The sequence below is a fragment of the Bos grunniens genome, chromosome 16, assembly GCF_055505025.1.
Source record: "Bos grunniens cultivar Pamir isolate PY7600 chromosome 16, Bosgru_T2T1.0, whole genome shotgun sequence".
NCBI classification, from domain to species: Eukaryota; Metazoa; Chordata; class Mammalia; order Artiodactyla; family Bovidae; genus Bos; species Bos grunniens.
The window spans coordinates 48,895,551-48,910,691 of NC_141180.1; the positions used below are offsets into that span (position 1 = coordinate 48,895,551).

At 39.8% G+C, this 15,141-nt stretch overlaps 1 protein-coding gene across 10 annotated transcripts in view; it reads left to right on the forward strand.

Annotated features, from left to right (window-relative positions):
• The window catches only part of DRC8 (dynein regulatory complex subunit 8), a 116,195-nt gene that overhangs the window by 98,293 nt on the left and 2,761 nt on the right, over nt 1-15,141 (forward strand). For 9 of the 10 annotated variants that reach the window (XM_086344941.1, XM_086344945.1, XM_086344939.1 and 6 more), the window contains 3 exons: nt 11,224-11,303; nt 11,891-11,933; nt 12,039-12,105. In XM_086344941.1, coding sequence (XP_086201067.1) covers nt 11,278-11,303; nt 11,891-11,933; nt 12,039-12,105 — 136 coding nt within the window. In that variant the 5' untranslated portion in view covers nt 11,224-11,277. Of the gene's footprint in view, nt 1-11,223; nt 11,304-11,890; nt 11,934-12,038; nt 12,106-13,355; nt 13,503-15,141 lie in introns of all 10 variants that reach the window. The other variant, XR_015143521.1, reaches the window with a different exon arrangement.

A 15,141-nucleotide genomic window follows, 5' to 3' on the forward strand; every position in this document is an offset into this window, starting at 1 on the left:
TTGTCTAGGTTGGTCATAACTTTTCTTCCAAGGAGCAAGTGTCTTTTAATTTCATGGCTGCAGTCACGATCTGCAGTGATTTTAGAGCCCCCAAAAATAAAGTCTGACACTGTTTCCACTGTTTCCCCATCTATTTGCCACGAAGTGATGGGACCAGATACCATGATCTTAGTTTTCTGAATGTTGAGTTTTAAGCCAACTTTTTCACTCTCCTCTTTCACTTTCATCAAGAGGCTCTTTAGTTCTCCTTGCTTTCTGCCATAAGGGTGGTATCATCTGCATATTAAGGGTTATTGATATTTCTCCTAGCAATCTTGATTCCAGCTTGTGCTTCATCCAGCCCAAGGTTTCTCATGATATACTCTGAATATAAGTTAAATAAGCAGGGTGACAATATACAGCCTTGACATACTCCATTCCTGATTTGGAACCAGTCTGTTGTTCCATATCCAATTCTAACTGTTGCTTCCTGACCTGCATATAGGTTTCTCAAGAGGCAGGTCAGGTGGTCTGGTAATCCCATTTCTTTCAGAATTTTCCACAGTTTGTTGTGATCCACACAGTCAAAGGCTTTGACATAGTCAATAAAACAGAAGTAGATGTTTTTCTGGAACTCTCTTGTTTTTTCCATGATCCAACAGATACTGGCAATTTGATATCTGTTTTCTCTGCCTTTTCTAAAGCTTGAAAATCTGGAAGTTCACAGTTCATGTACTGTTAAAGCCTGGCTTGGAGAATTTTGAGCACTACTTTGCTAGCGTGTGAGATTAGTGCCATTTTGCGGTAGTTTGAGCATTCTTTGGCATTGCCTTTCTTTGGGATTGGAATGAAAACTGACCTTTTCCAGTCCTGTGGCCACTGCTGAGTTTTCCAAATTTGCTGGCATATTGAGCGCAGCACTTTCACAGCATCATCTTTTAGGATTTGAAGTAGCTCCACTGGAATTCCATCACCTCCACTAGCTTTGTTCGTAGTGATGCTTTCTAAGGCCCACTTGACTTTGAATTTCAGGATGTCTGGCTCTAGGTGAGTGATCATACCATCGTGATTATCTGGGTCATGAGGATCTTTTTTGTATAGTTCATCTATGTCTTCTTGCCACCTCTTCTTAATATCTTCTGCTTCTGTTAGGTCCATACCATTTCTGTCCTTTATCGAGCCCATCTTTGCATGAAATGTTCCCTTGGTGTCTCTAATTCTCTTGAAGAGATCTCTAGTCTTTCCCATTCTATTGTTTTCCTCTATTTCTTTGCATTGATCACTGAGGAAGGCTTTCTTTTCTCTCCTTGCTGTTCTTTGGAACTCTGCATTCAAATGGGTATATCTTTCCTTTTCTCCTTTGCTTTTCACTTCTTTTCTTTTCATAGCTATTTGTAAGGCCTCCTCAGACAGCCATTTTGCCTTTTTGCATTTCTGTTTTCTTGGGGATGGTCTTGATCTCTGTCTCCTGTACAATGTCATAAACCTCCGTCCATAGTTCTTCAGGTACTCTATCAGCTCTAATCTCTTGAATCTATTTCTCACTTCCACTGTATAATCCTAAGGGATTTGATTTAGGTCATACCTGAATGGTCTAGTGGTTTTCCCTACTTTGTTCAATCTAAGTTTGAATTTGGCAATAAGGAGTTCATGATATGAGCCACAGTCAGCTCCCGGTCTTATTTTTGCTGACTGTATAGAGCTTCTCCATCTATGGCTACAAAGAATATAATCAATCTGTTTTTGGTATTGACCATCTGGTGATGTCCATGTGTAGAGTCTTCTCTTGTGTTGTTGGAAGAGGGTATTTGCTATGACCAGTGTGTTCCCTTGGCAAAACTCTATTAGTCTTTGCTCTGCTTCATTCTGTACTCCAAGGCCAAATTTGCCTGTTACTCCAGGTATTTCTTGACTTCCTACTTTTGCATTCCAGTCCCCTATAATGAAAAGGACATCTTTTTTGGGTGTTAGTTCTAGAAGATCTTGTAGGTCTTTATAGAACTGTTCAACTTCAACTTCTTCAGCATTACTGGTTGAGGCACAGACTTGGATTACTGTGATATTATTGAATGGTTTGCCTTGGAAATGAATAGAGATCATTCTGTCATCTTTGAGATTGCATCCAAGTATTGCTTTTTACTCTTTTGTTGTCTATGATGGCTACTCCATTTCTTCTAAGGGATTCTTGCCCACAGTAGTAGATATAATGGTCATCTGAGTTAAATTCACCCCTTCCAGTCCATTTTAGTTTGCCTAAAATTAGACGTTCACTCTTGCCATCTCCTGTTTGACCACTTCCAATTTGCCTTGATTCATACTCTGTCTAGGTTTGTCGTATATACACCTGGGCGTGTGTCATACACCTGGGAGTGTGGGTCCTGGCAATGCAGTGTCTCCAGTCCTCCTAGCTGTCTTGTTATGGCAGATTCTTTATCACCGGCACCACCTCGGAAGCCCCCTTGTTATGGTTACTTCTTTCTCTTTCGTTGTGAAAAATCTTTCCTGATAGTCTTCAAATTATTATCATAGAGAATTGCTTTACAAGTAGTTGGGATTTTGATGTGCCTGTGGGAAGATGCGAGCATGGAGTCTTCCTACTCTGCCATCTTGGTGACATCCCCAATCCATCACCTTAATACAATCGGTATTAGTAATTTAGTGCACTTCCTCCCATATTATTTTCCTTGACATGTTTTTAGCATAATAGTAATCTTATAGTCGGAGAAGGCAATGGCACCCAACTCCAGCACTCTTGCCTGGAAAATCCCATGGACAGAGGAGCCTGGTGGGCCGCAATCCATGGGGTCTCTAAGAGTCGGACAAGACTCAGCGACTTCACTTTTACTTTTCATTTTCATGCATTGGAGAAGGAAATGGCAATCCACTTCAGTGTTCTTGCCTGGAGAATCCCAGGGACGGGGGAGCCTGGTGGGCTGCCGTCTATGGGGTCGCACAGAGTCGGACACGACTGAAGCGACTTAGCAGCAGCAGCTTAGCAGCAATCTTATAGTACAATTTAGTATGTACAATTTCAGCCTTGCTTTTTTTTTTGCTAGTTATATCACAATCATTTCCAATGTTATTATAAAAATTTCATTCTTTAAGAAATGCATGCTGATTAAAATTGGATTCTCAAAAAATAGAGGAGTGATTGCTCTTGTTTCCATCACTCAAACACAACCAGGATATTTTACCTTTTTACTCAATATTACATCAAAGTGATTGTTTCATACTGTTATCTAATGTAAGGAAAACTAACATTTTAAGAAGGAAATCCTGTCATATACTGTAACATGGATGAAACTTGAAGATATTATGTGAAAATTCTAGTCACAAAATAGACCAATACTTCATGACTTCACTTAGTTGAGGTATCTAAAGTAGTCAAACTCTTAGAAAGTCTGTTGTTGAAGATATGCTGAGGGTTTGAATTGCTTCATGAAATGTAAGAATAAGTAATATTTTAAACTAACACATTGTTATAAATGTGATTTTAGAACTGTCTCTGGACCTAATAAAGCTTATGTGATATTGGATATTTATTATGCTAACCAAATCTCAACCCAGGATAGAGCTTTTCCTCGAATCTTATTGAAACACAATTTTAAAGTTACTTTTGATATAAACAGTAGATTACCTTGGAGGGACAGTTGCTTCAATACTTACTGCCTCTGTCTACGCGGGGTGGGGAAGGACACTCGGGAAGGGGTGGTGAGAAACTGAGACTGAAGTGTGTGAAACAAATTAGTGTAAGTGGAGCCCTGACTCTCCCTGCCCCTGCTGCACCTGAGGGTAAATTGGGGGGATTAATAGCTTGACAGAAACTGACTCCCATTGCTTCAAATTATGGAAACGTACAGTTGGAAAGAACCTTTTTGATTACATGGTCTAACCACCTGTTGATTCTTAGACTCTCTGATAGTCCACCCAAAAGATGAGTTAGTCTTTTTTGATACCTCTTATAATAAGAAAGGGACTTATAACCCCAAAGAGTACTTATCCCAATATTTACACAACAGCATCTGGGATGTTTGGAGTAAATAATTTTTCTAAAGCAGGTAACTTTAGGATTTTTCATTTGTAGGACTAATTGGTAAATGCCAGTGAATTTTTGTTATCATTTATTCTATCCAAGGCAGAGAAGTATTTTCTAAATTGTATTAGTGTTTTGGTTTTGAAACGCAATTTATGTCAAAATTTGCATATGTGATATTCAAGTCTAACTTGAAATATCTCATTGTTTTTATATTTTTACTACAAATAGTTGAAAAATTCATATGTATGTCTTATTTGTTGACCTGGAACTAGATGAAATGTAGGTGCTTTATAAACCATCTAAACTACTGGTATTATCTTGCTTTTGTGAAGCGTGAAATAGTTCAGTTTATTGACAGATTGTATGTCACTGGGGAGAAATGAATTTTCAGTGTGTTTTATTGTGCCTATTCAGAGAATTCAGTATTAAAATAAATAATGCTTTAATGAGAAAAGAGATAGCCTGATGACTTCACTGTGGGAATGGGAGAAAGAACTCTGGGCTGTGGTCCCATCACAGCACCTGACTGCCCTTGAGGACCACGAGGGGCGTTTACCTCTCTGTGCCAGAATGGCCTCAGGTGCAAAACAGATGGAAAAACTATCTTTTACCAAGGTAGAGTGAGAAATAGTATTTACCTCATGCTTTGAAATTTAGATATATGTTGATTTAAAAATTATCCCACAGTATTTACATGTTTATTGAGATGGCTCCTTATTGGGCTGGAGGAAGCAAAGAGGCTGTGGAATGGCTGGAGGCCCTGTGCTAGCCTGTGGAGGCGGGCCCCTTCATGTGTCAGGGAAGCAGGGTATTTTCTTCAGATTGCCTCTGCCACCATAGTTCTTTGGAGGAAGAGAAGCCAGGTGTGTTAGGGCCTCAGTCTTCTTCCAGGTAGACACCTGCTGGCTATTAAGATGAGCTCCTCCTATAAATGGTACTTGAAGGCTAAGCTGGAGGTCTTCCTACAAAGAGGTTTTATTTCCTCTGCACTCATAAATGCTCCCGAGCTTACTTTCTAATTATTACCTCCTTTCTAGCACATTAGCCTTTCTCTTAGATGAAACAGACCAAATTAGAACTTACTTTGCCTCATTCACATACACAATAACAAGATATATTTGTTTTGTTTTTGTCTTTTGAAGAGGAGGAAAATGTGACAGATGGCTATCTGTTACTCTCCTCTTCTTTCAGCCCAGGAAGCAAGTAGGGGATCAGCAGAGTGGAGACATCATGGCTGCTGATCTACAAACCCTCTCCTCTAGGCCAGGGTTCAGGGGCGAGGGACAAGGGGTTAGATATGCCTAGCAGTTTAATACATATGTGCCACATTCCACGTGGCATTTTACAGAGAGCAGGCAGGATCAGACTTCTGTAAAAAACAGTTCCCTATGGTGGGTCAAGGAGGCTGTGTCTAAAAGTTTAGCACCAGAGATCGATTCTGTTAGGAGGAGGTGTCATTGCAGAATATAGAACCAGAAGTGTGTACACTACTGATTAAAATAATAATAATCATAATAACTCAAGGTTTACAAAGCGCCTTTATGTCATCTCTCTCAGAACATTTGTGTGCAAGCGTATAAAGTTTGGTAGAACTGCTGTAACAAAGTACCACAGGCAGTGTCTTAAACAACAGAGATTTATCATCTCAGTTCTGGAAACTGGAAGTGCAGAATTAGGGTGTTAGCCTAGTTGGTTCCTTCTGTTGGCTAGGAGAGAAGAATCTGTTTTAGGCCTTTCTTCTTGGCTTGTAGAGGCTTGTCTTCATGTTCACATGACATTCTCCCTGTGTGCATGTCTCTGTGTCCAGATTTCTTTTTATTAGAACATCAGTTATATTGGAGTAGGGCCCACCCTAATGACCTCCTTTTAACTTGATTACCTCACTGAGGATAAACTTGATTACCCTGTCTCCAAAGAAGTCACATTCTGAGGTATACCAGAGATTAGGACTCCAACATATGAACTTGGGGAAGATATAACTCAACCCGTAACTATATGTATGTTTATATACAATATATGATAAAGTGTGGTTCAATATTTGATATATTTATATTAAATTGTAAAGGCATTTAAATAATCATTGAGCCATTATTGTATAACATTTATAGAAAGTAGTGTTTTTGTCCTGTCTTACTCATGGCCTCATAAAGTCAACTAGTTTGTCCTGCACCAGAAGTAATAGAAGCACTTATTATCCTCCCCTCTATCTACCCATTTCCAGATTGTCAGGCAGGCTGTTCTATCCTGCTTTTCTTACTTCTCTTCTACGATAGAGAAATGTACCATATTTGTAAAATGCCTTTTAAAAAACTGATGGGTTGGTGGGAATGCAAACTAGTACAGCCACTATGGAGAACAGTGTAGAGATTCCTTAAAAAACTGGAAATAGAACTGCCCTATGATCCAGCAATCCCACTGCTGGGCATACACACTGAGGAAACCAGAAGGGAAAGAGACACGTGTACCCCAATGTTCATCGCAGCACTGTTTATAATAGCCAGGACATGGAAGCAACCTAGATGCCCATCAGCAGATGAATGGATAAGAAAGCTGTGGTACATATACACAATGGAGTATTACTCAGCCATTAAAAAGAATACATTTGAATCAGTTTTAATGAGATGATGAAACTGGAACCTATTATACAGAGTGAAGTAAGCCAGAAAGAAAAACACCAATACAGTATACTAACACATATATATGGAATTTAGAAAGATGGTAACAATAACCCTGTGTACGAGACAGCAAAAGAGACACTGATGTATAGATCAGTCTTATGGACTCTGTGGGAGAGGGAGAGGGTGGGGAGATTTGGGAGAATGGCATTGAAACATGTATAATATCATGTATGATACGAGTTGCCAGTCCAGGTTCGATGCACGATACTGGATGCTTGGGGCTGGTGCACTGGGACGACCCAGAGGGAGGGTATGGGGAGGGAGGAGGGAGGAGGGTTCAGGATGGGGAACACAGGTATACCTGTGGCGGATTCATTTCGATATTTGACAAAACTAATACAATATTGTAAAGTTTAAAAATAAAATAAAATTAAAAAAAAACCAATGGAATCAAAATAAAACATGGAGTTTAGTAAATAATAATACGTCAGTATTGGTTCAATGGATGTTACAATGAACCAAGTATAGTTGTACCATAATATTGCAAGGGTAAACAACAGAGGAAACTGGGAGGTATATTAGAACTCTCTGCTATCCGTAAATCTAAATCTACTCTAAGATACGTTTATTTAAATAATAAAAACTTTTAATAATGTAAGGTAGTGTCTAGTATATGTTATATAGTTCATTAATGCTGTATTTAGAAATATTATATAATTGTACTATTTTTATGCCATTGCTTATGTATCTCTTAATACAAAAAGAGCAGATTAGATGTGACCTCTAGAGGACAGTGTTGAGTCATAGAAAGATTTTCACGATCTGTCCAAGTTGAAGATGGACTAACGTATTTTTCTTCTTACTTTTTTTAACCCCAAGGCCTTTATTTGTTCATTATCTCTCTTTAAAAAAAACCAAGGAAAATATATACCTCATCTGCCATCCTGATTCATTGGAGTTTTGCTTTAACATTATTTTTGTGAAGTCTTAGCTCTATACATCATATACATATACATCAGGCCATTTGGCTGTACACAGAATAGCGTTTCGGCTGTGTTCAGAGCACCAGGGGCTTGTGGAAGTTGTCCAGGAGCATGACCATGGTGGGGTAGGGGTCATGAGGGACATAGGATGTGTCTGTGACTTCTCACATGATGGAGAGCGTGCTGTAGAGTTGAACTCCCTTTGGAAAAACTATGAACCGTTTGTGGACTGATGAGGATGCTCATAACATAGGATTTTTGATCTTCCATGGTCAAGACTGTTGGCTCTGCAGTTTGTTGAGGGTGCAGGGAAAGGGAAACAAACTATAGCTCCAGCTTCTGGAACAGTTTTCTGGATTAATCAGAATAGAAACACAACATTTTAATCTAAAAATTATCCTTCTGGAGGCAGTCTCATGAGATTGGCATTTTAGTTTTAAGCAGTTTGTGGGCCTGGGAGTTAGAGTGCTACTTAAGCACATCTGAACCAGAGCCATGTGAACATTGACTTGCAAATTGCTTGCCTTGGATCTACAGGCAGCTGAAAACAATTGCTCATGTATCGATGGCCTCAGAAATTCTGAAACACATCATTCTGTCATTAGATGGATGACATTTTTTACTGATAGTGGAGTTCAAGGACTTGCCTCATACTAGGTGAGAATCTAGTATAAACATTAAAAAATAGTTGTCATTTGATGACAGTGCGTTCCACTTAGCAGCACCTATAGATTTCTTATCTTTTGCTCAAAGAATAAATCTTTTAAAATCGCCTCTGTTGAATTGGGATGTGTGAGCCTTCTAATAGGATTTTTGAAAGGGAGTGGAAAATTTACAACTTCTCATAAATAGCCTGACATGAAATTTAAAATCAATAAGGTACTGTTCAGCCACACCATCAAAGCCGAACCTTGTGAGCATGAGTCTTCCTCATTCTCATCTAATAGTTCTGGGTACCAAAATTGTTAGGTGTTGTCTTCTCCTGATTAGCGGTGGTGTAACAGTGTTCCACAGAGCATCTAGTTATTTAATGAATAGTACAGTCCTTGAGATTGATTGGTCCCCTGATCTGGTCTCTTAGCCAGTGTTCCTTATGTCAGGGGAAGCATTAGTCCATCTCATTTGTGCAAGTCAGAATCCTGGGAGTTGTCCTTGACCCTCTTCTTTTTTCCTCATCCTTGCCTGTAATAGATACAGTACCAGGTTTTCTTGGTTTTCTATCTTAAGTGTTTCTTGAAAACACCCCCTTTTGTCTCCATGGCCACCACTCTCTAATCCAAGCCTTTATCATATCTGCTCAGACTACTGCAGAAGCTGCCTTACCCACAACCAGTGTGATCTTTTAGACACACATCTATGAGACCTTCAGTGATTTAGGGTAACAGTGTCTTGGGATAACAAACAAAGTCATGTTCATGGATGGTAATACCTTGCATGGTCTAGTCTCCATTTCTCTCTCCAGCCTCATCTGAAAACATTCTCCTCCTTGCTCCATATGTTTCAGCCTCCTGGCCTCTGGTGCATCCCACAAGGTCTTAGTACCTGTAATTTCATCTACCTGGGAGTGTCTTTCCCTGCTGTTTTTGATTACCTTTTGCTCATCCTTTATAATAATCAACTCAAGTGTGATTTCTTTATGAATGCATTTCCTGATAATTTGGCCAAGAAAAGTTTTCTTTTTTCTATGCTCTAGTAGACCCTTGCTCCTTTACTTCATTGTTTCTTACATAAACTTATAATTAGACACTCAGCTTTGTTGTTTTGTTGATGGATTTATGTCTCCACTACCAGAATATAAACGCTGTGAGTGGGGACCATGTCCAAGTATCAGTCAGTCAGTCAGTCAGTTCAGTCACTTAGTCGTGTTTGACTCTTTGCGACCCCATGGACTGTAGCACATCAGGCCTCCCTGTCCATCACCAACTCCCGGGGTTCACTCAAACTCATGTCCATCAAGTCAGTGATGCCATCCAGCCATCTCATCCCCTTCTCCTCCTGCCTCCAATCCCTCCCAGCATCAGGGTCTTTTCCAGTGAGTCAACTCTTCGCATGAGGTGGCCAAAGTACTGGAGTTTCAGCTTTAGCATCATTCCTTCCAAAGAAATCCCAGGGCTGATCTCCTTCAGAATGGACTGGTTGGATCTCCTTGCAGTCCAAGGGACTCTCAACAGTCTTCTCCAACACCCAATTCAAAAGCATCAATTCTTCGGCACTCAGCTTTTTTCACAGTCCAACTCTCACATGCATACACGACCACAGGAAAAACCATAGCCTTGACTAGATGTACCTTTGTTGACAAAGTAATGTCTCTGCTTTTGAATATGCTATCTAGGTTGGTCATAACTTTCCTTCCAAGGAGTAAGTGTCTTTTAATTTCATGGCTGCAATCACCATCTGCACTGATTTTGGAGCCCAAAAACATAAAGTCTGACACTGTTTCCCCATCTATTTCCCATGAAGTGATGGGACCAGATGCCATGATCTTAGTTTTCTGAATGTTGAGCTTTAAGCCAACTTTTTCACTCTCCTCTTTCACTTCCGTCAAGAGGCTTTTGAGTTCCTCTTCACTTTCTGCCGTAAGGGTGGTGTCATCTGCATATCTGAGGTGATTGATATTTCTCCCGGCAATCTTGATTCCGGCTTGTGCTTCTTCCAGCCCAGCGTTTCTCATGATGTACTCTGCATATAAGTTAAATAAGCAGGGTGACAATATACAGCCTTGATGTACTCCTTCCCCTATTTGGAACCAGTCTGTTTGTTGTTCCATGTCCAGTTCTAACTGTTGCTTCCTGACCTGCATATAGGTTTCTCAAGAGGCAGGTCAGGTGGTCTGGTATTCCCATCTCTTTCAGGATTTTCCACAGTTTATTGTGATCCACACAGTCAAAGGCTTTGGCATAGTCAATAAAGCAGAAATAGATGTTTTTCTGGACCTCTCTTGCTTTTTCCATGATCCAGCAGATGTTGGCAATTTGATCTCTGGTTCCTCTGCTTTTCCTAAGATCAGCTTGAACATCTGAAAGTTCATGGTTCACGTATCGCTGAAGCTTGGCTTGGAGAATTTTGAGCATTACTTTACTAGCGTGTGAGATGAGTGCAATTGTGTGGTAGTTTGAGCATTCTTTGGCATTGCCTTTCTTTGGGATTGGAATGAAAACTGACCTTTTCCAGTCCTCTGGCCACTGCTGAGTTTTCCAAATGTGCTGGCATATTGAGTGCAGCACTTTCACAGCATCATCTTTCAGAATTTGAAATAGCTCCACTGGAATTCCATCACCTCCACTAGCTTTGTTCGTAGTGATGCTTTCTAAGGCCCACTTGACTTCACATTCCAGGATGTCTGGCTCTAGGTGAGTGATCACACCATCGTGATTATCTGGGTCGTAAAGATCTTTTTTGTACAGTTCTTCTGTGTATTCTTGCCACCTCTTCTTAATATCTTCTGCTTTTGTTAGGTCCCTACTATTTCTGTCCTTTATCGAGCCCATCTTTGCATGAAATGTTCCCCATTATCAAATCCCCAGTACTTGGCACAGTGCTTGGAAAAAGTAGCTGCTCACTTACATTTGCTGAATGAATAAGAGGCTGTTTTTTACTGACTGTCCAGGTAGAGGAAGAAGAACCCACTGGATACATTCGATTTGAAAAATTTCTACCAGTGATGACTGAAGTGCTACTGGAAAGAAGGTAAGAAAGTAAATAGAATTGTTGAGGTAATGATTAGAACTGCATTAATTTCAAAACACTTGGCCTTTTCACTTTGTATGTTATACTCAGCCAATGTTTATCACAGAATAGCTTCCTCCTAGTTTTTCTCTACACTTCTGAACTGCCAGTTGGTATGTTCTCAGAAATATCCACCACTTCGGTATTAATCTAATAAGCAAAGTGTAATTAAAGGGCAAATAAGCTGCAAAAAGCATAAATCAACAACATTCTTATTAGCTTCTGTTTGAATTATCAATGATAAATAAGAATTAAGCCTAATTATTTTTCTAGAGCAAGTGTAGCATTAGCTTACCGTAGTTTGTTTACTGTAGGAATTTTGTTCCTATAATGATGAAAAAAGCTAACAGATAACATTTAAGTAAGTATTCCTTGTGGGTATGGAGTACTTTCAACTTTATTATCTAGAAATCCAAAAATATTTCAGTGAGGGATGAATTATTATCCTAGTATGCTAGCAGCTTTATTTATTTTTTTAAATGTGATCATTTGTTATTTGGAGATTGAGCTAAATACTGTGGTGTTTACTCCTTTTATTGCATAATTAGATATAGACCAATTCCGGAAGATATCCTTCTTCGAGCTTTTGAGGTATGTAAGCCACAAATTTTACATATATTTATATTTATGTGAAAAAAAATCATCATGTGGAATTTTCATCAAAAAATAGAGTATCTATCTTTTCCTTCCCCCTAGGTATTAGATCCAGCTAAACAAGGATTTCTTTCTAAGGATGAACTGATAAAGTATATGACTGAAGAAGGTGAGAGTGATTCGTTACTTATAAATGAAAGTTGCTCAGTTGTGTCTCAGTGTTTGCGACCCCATGGACTGTAGCTCACCAGACTTCTCTGTCCGTGGAATTCTCCAGGCTAGAATACTGGAGTGGGTTGGCATTCCCTTCTCCAGGGGATCTTCCCCACCCAAGGATCAAACCCAGGTCTCCTACACTGCAGGCAGATTCTTACTGTGTGAGCCACTAGGGAAGTCTTATTACTTGTTAACAATGACTTATTTAAGTGATTAATAATTTTAAAACAATTATGCAAAAGTTCTAGAGGATACTTTAATCATTCCAGTTAAAAGAATTTACTTAGTATTCTTATCACTTTGGTTTTGGAGTTTTGTGGTGGATAAGAGGACAAAGGGTAAGTTAAGAGGGGATAGATTATTGCCTTATAGGATTTTGTAAAGTATAATGACACTTCTATAAACTGAAGTCATTTCATTCACTTAGAATATTTCTGGAATAACAGGTATGGCACCAGGAAAACATGAGCTATCAATCACTCTTGTTACTAGATTGAAGATTTCAACTGGATTCTATAAAAATTCCTTTAAAAAAAAAAAAGATTTGTTCGTATTTCTTTTTTGGCTGTGGTGGGTCTTCACTGCTGTGTGCAGGCTTTCTGTAGTCGCAGTGGGTGAGTAGGGTCTGCGTCTCTAGTTGCGGTGCACAGGCTTCTCACTGGGGTGGCTTCTCGCGTTGCAGAGCATGGGCTCTAAGGAGTTGCGGTGTGTGGGCTCAGTGGTTGTGGCACCGGCGCTTACAGCATGCTGTGCAGCACGTGGAATCTTCCTGGACCAGGGATCAAACTGGGGTCCCTTGTATTATAAGGCAGATTCTTAACCAGTGGACCACCAGGGAAGCCCCCATATTCCTTTTTTAAAGAACTTTTCAGTTGGTAAAGTTAGGGGCAATACAGCCTCAAATGTATATATGAATTCCATTAAATTTTTCATTTTTATGCTAATGACAGTGATATATTTGCTTTGCACTTAAACTGTACACACACACACACACACTTATACATAACACCTGCACACCTCTGTAGGCCAACATATTTTCTTTAGGGATTCTCTCTACTTAGTCTGATGTGTAAACTTGTTTTCCCTGAATGTCAGTAGCCTAATGGACATGCTCTTGAAACCATTCTCATGGTTTCATATATATGGTTTCATGGTCTCACCTGCCCTCTTCCCATATAAAGTTAGAACTCTTTCTCTGTTCAGTTCACTAGTTCACAGATGAGTCCTGAGTAATTCAGAGCTGCTAATCAGTTGAGACAATCAGAAGTGCATGAAATTTTGAGTACAGAAGACTAAGACTGCGTCTCCATGTGCCGCTGGTTTGACCATTTTGACTTGCTCCACCATTAGGTGAGAATGCAGAGGGTGAGAGTGAGTGTGCCACGATTGTTAAAGCTGCTGCCCAAGAACACATGACCCTCTTAAAGTTATCTCAGGGATGAACTTTGATGGAAATGTGATGTTTCAAAGCATCAGCTTAGGGATTAAGCTAAGAGAAATAAATACTAGGTTATATCAGGCAATATGAATTTAGTCAAAATGGCCAAATCATTAGTAAGATGTGCCTACTGTGTGTAGGTAAGGGATACAATAGCAGTGAGAGGTAATAATACTAAAATCTGCTCCCTTTCTCAAGGAGATTACAGTCTTACAGGAAGGAATAAAACAATTCAAAATGTAAGATAGTAGAAAAAAGTGAGTAGCAGAAGATCAGTGTGGTCTGGACCAGCCTGGAAAGCTTGGTCTGAGAAGACTTTAAGAGAAAATAGGTTTCTAAAGATGATAGAATAATATGGGTGAGTTATCAGAAGGGCTAAAATATTATGCATTATAGCACTCCCTTACATCATACGTCTCAGCAAGTGCTCGTTAAATTAGTGAGTGAGTGAGGTAGCATGGACGAGGGAGCTGATGAGAGGAAGACATCGATTGATAAAAAGCACGAACAAAGACTGGGAGGTAGGAATGAGCATGATATTTTGGGAGACTGAGAAAACTCAGAGGGTCTTGTCGGCAAACAGTAGGAAATGAATTTAGATAGATTAGGCAGGACTGGATTGTGGAGGCTGAGGCTCAGGAGACTTTGTCTTATGGGCAATGGAGAAGCACTGTAGGGTTCTGAGCAGGTGAGCTGCGCAGTGAAAGAGGGATTGTGGGAAGGTTGACCTGGTGCTGGTAGGCTTGTGAGAAGAGCAAGAAAGAGGTTAGACTGGGGAGACCAGTTAGGAGCCTGGTTCAGCATTTTGCTGCTACTGCTACTGCTAAGTCACTTCAGTCGTGTCCGACTCTGTGTGACCCCATAGACATTTTGAGGGTGTCCCAATAAGGGCTATATCTAGCAGTGGCAATGGGAATCGAGAGAAGGGTTTGATACAGTAGTACTGTCTGCAGCAAGATCCACAGGTTATGTATGATGAGCAACCGAGTGCAGGGCACAAAGATGGGAGCTGAGTCAACATAACAAGGCTTTGGCCTGGGTAGTGGGTATTAGGGTAATGGTACTCACTGAAATAGAGAAATCAGACCGCAGTGCATCCAGAGACAATGCAGCTTTTCACAATATCCACAGAATATTGATCAGTTTGAGAATGCATTCTAAATGCCCAGGATGTTATATGATGAACATAATAAGTCACATTGAATCAAGCTCCTACAGGATAGACGTCCACATGTGTCTAGGTATGTATATGGTGTCAAGTAGTATTTATTAGCAGGAAAGATCTCAAAAGAACTTTTTTGAACTAACACATATTGCTGCCTATGTGCCAGGCAACGTTCTAAGTGCTATTCAAATAAGAACAATTTTAATACTCATAACAAACCTATGAACTGTGGTTTGGAGAAGACTCTTGAGAGTCCCTTGGACTGCAAGGAGATCAAACCAGTTAATCCTAAAGAAAATCAATCCTGAACATCATTGAAAAAACTGATGATGAAGCTGAAGCTCCAGTACTTTGGCCACCTGATGCAAAGAGCTGACTCATTAGGA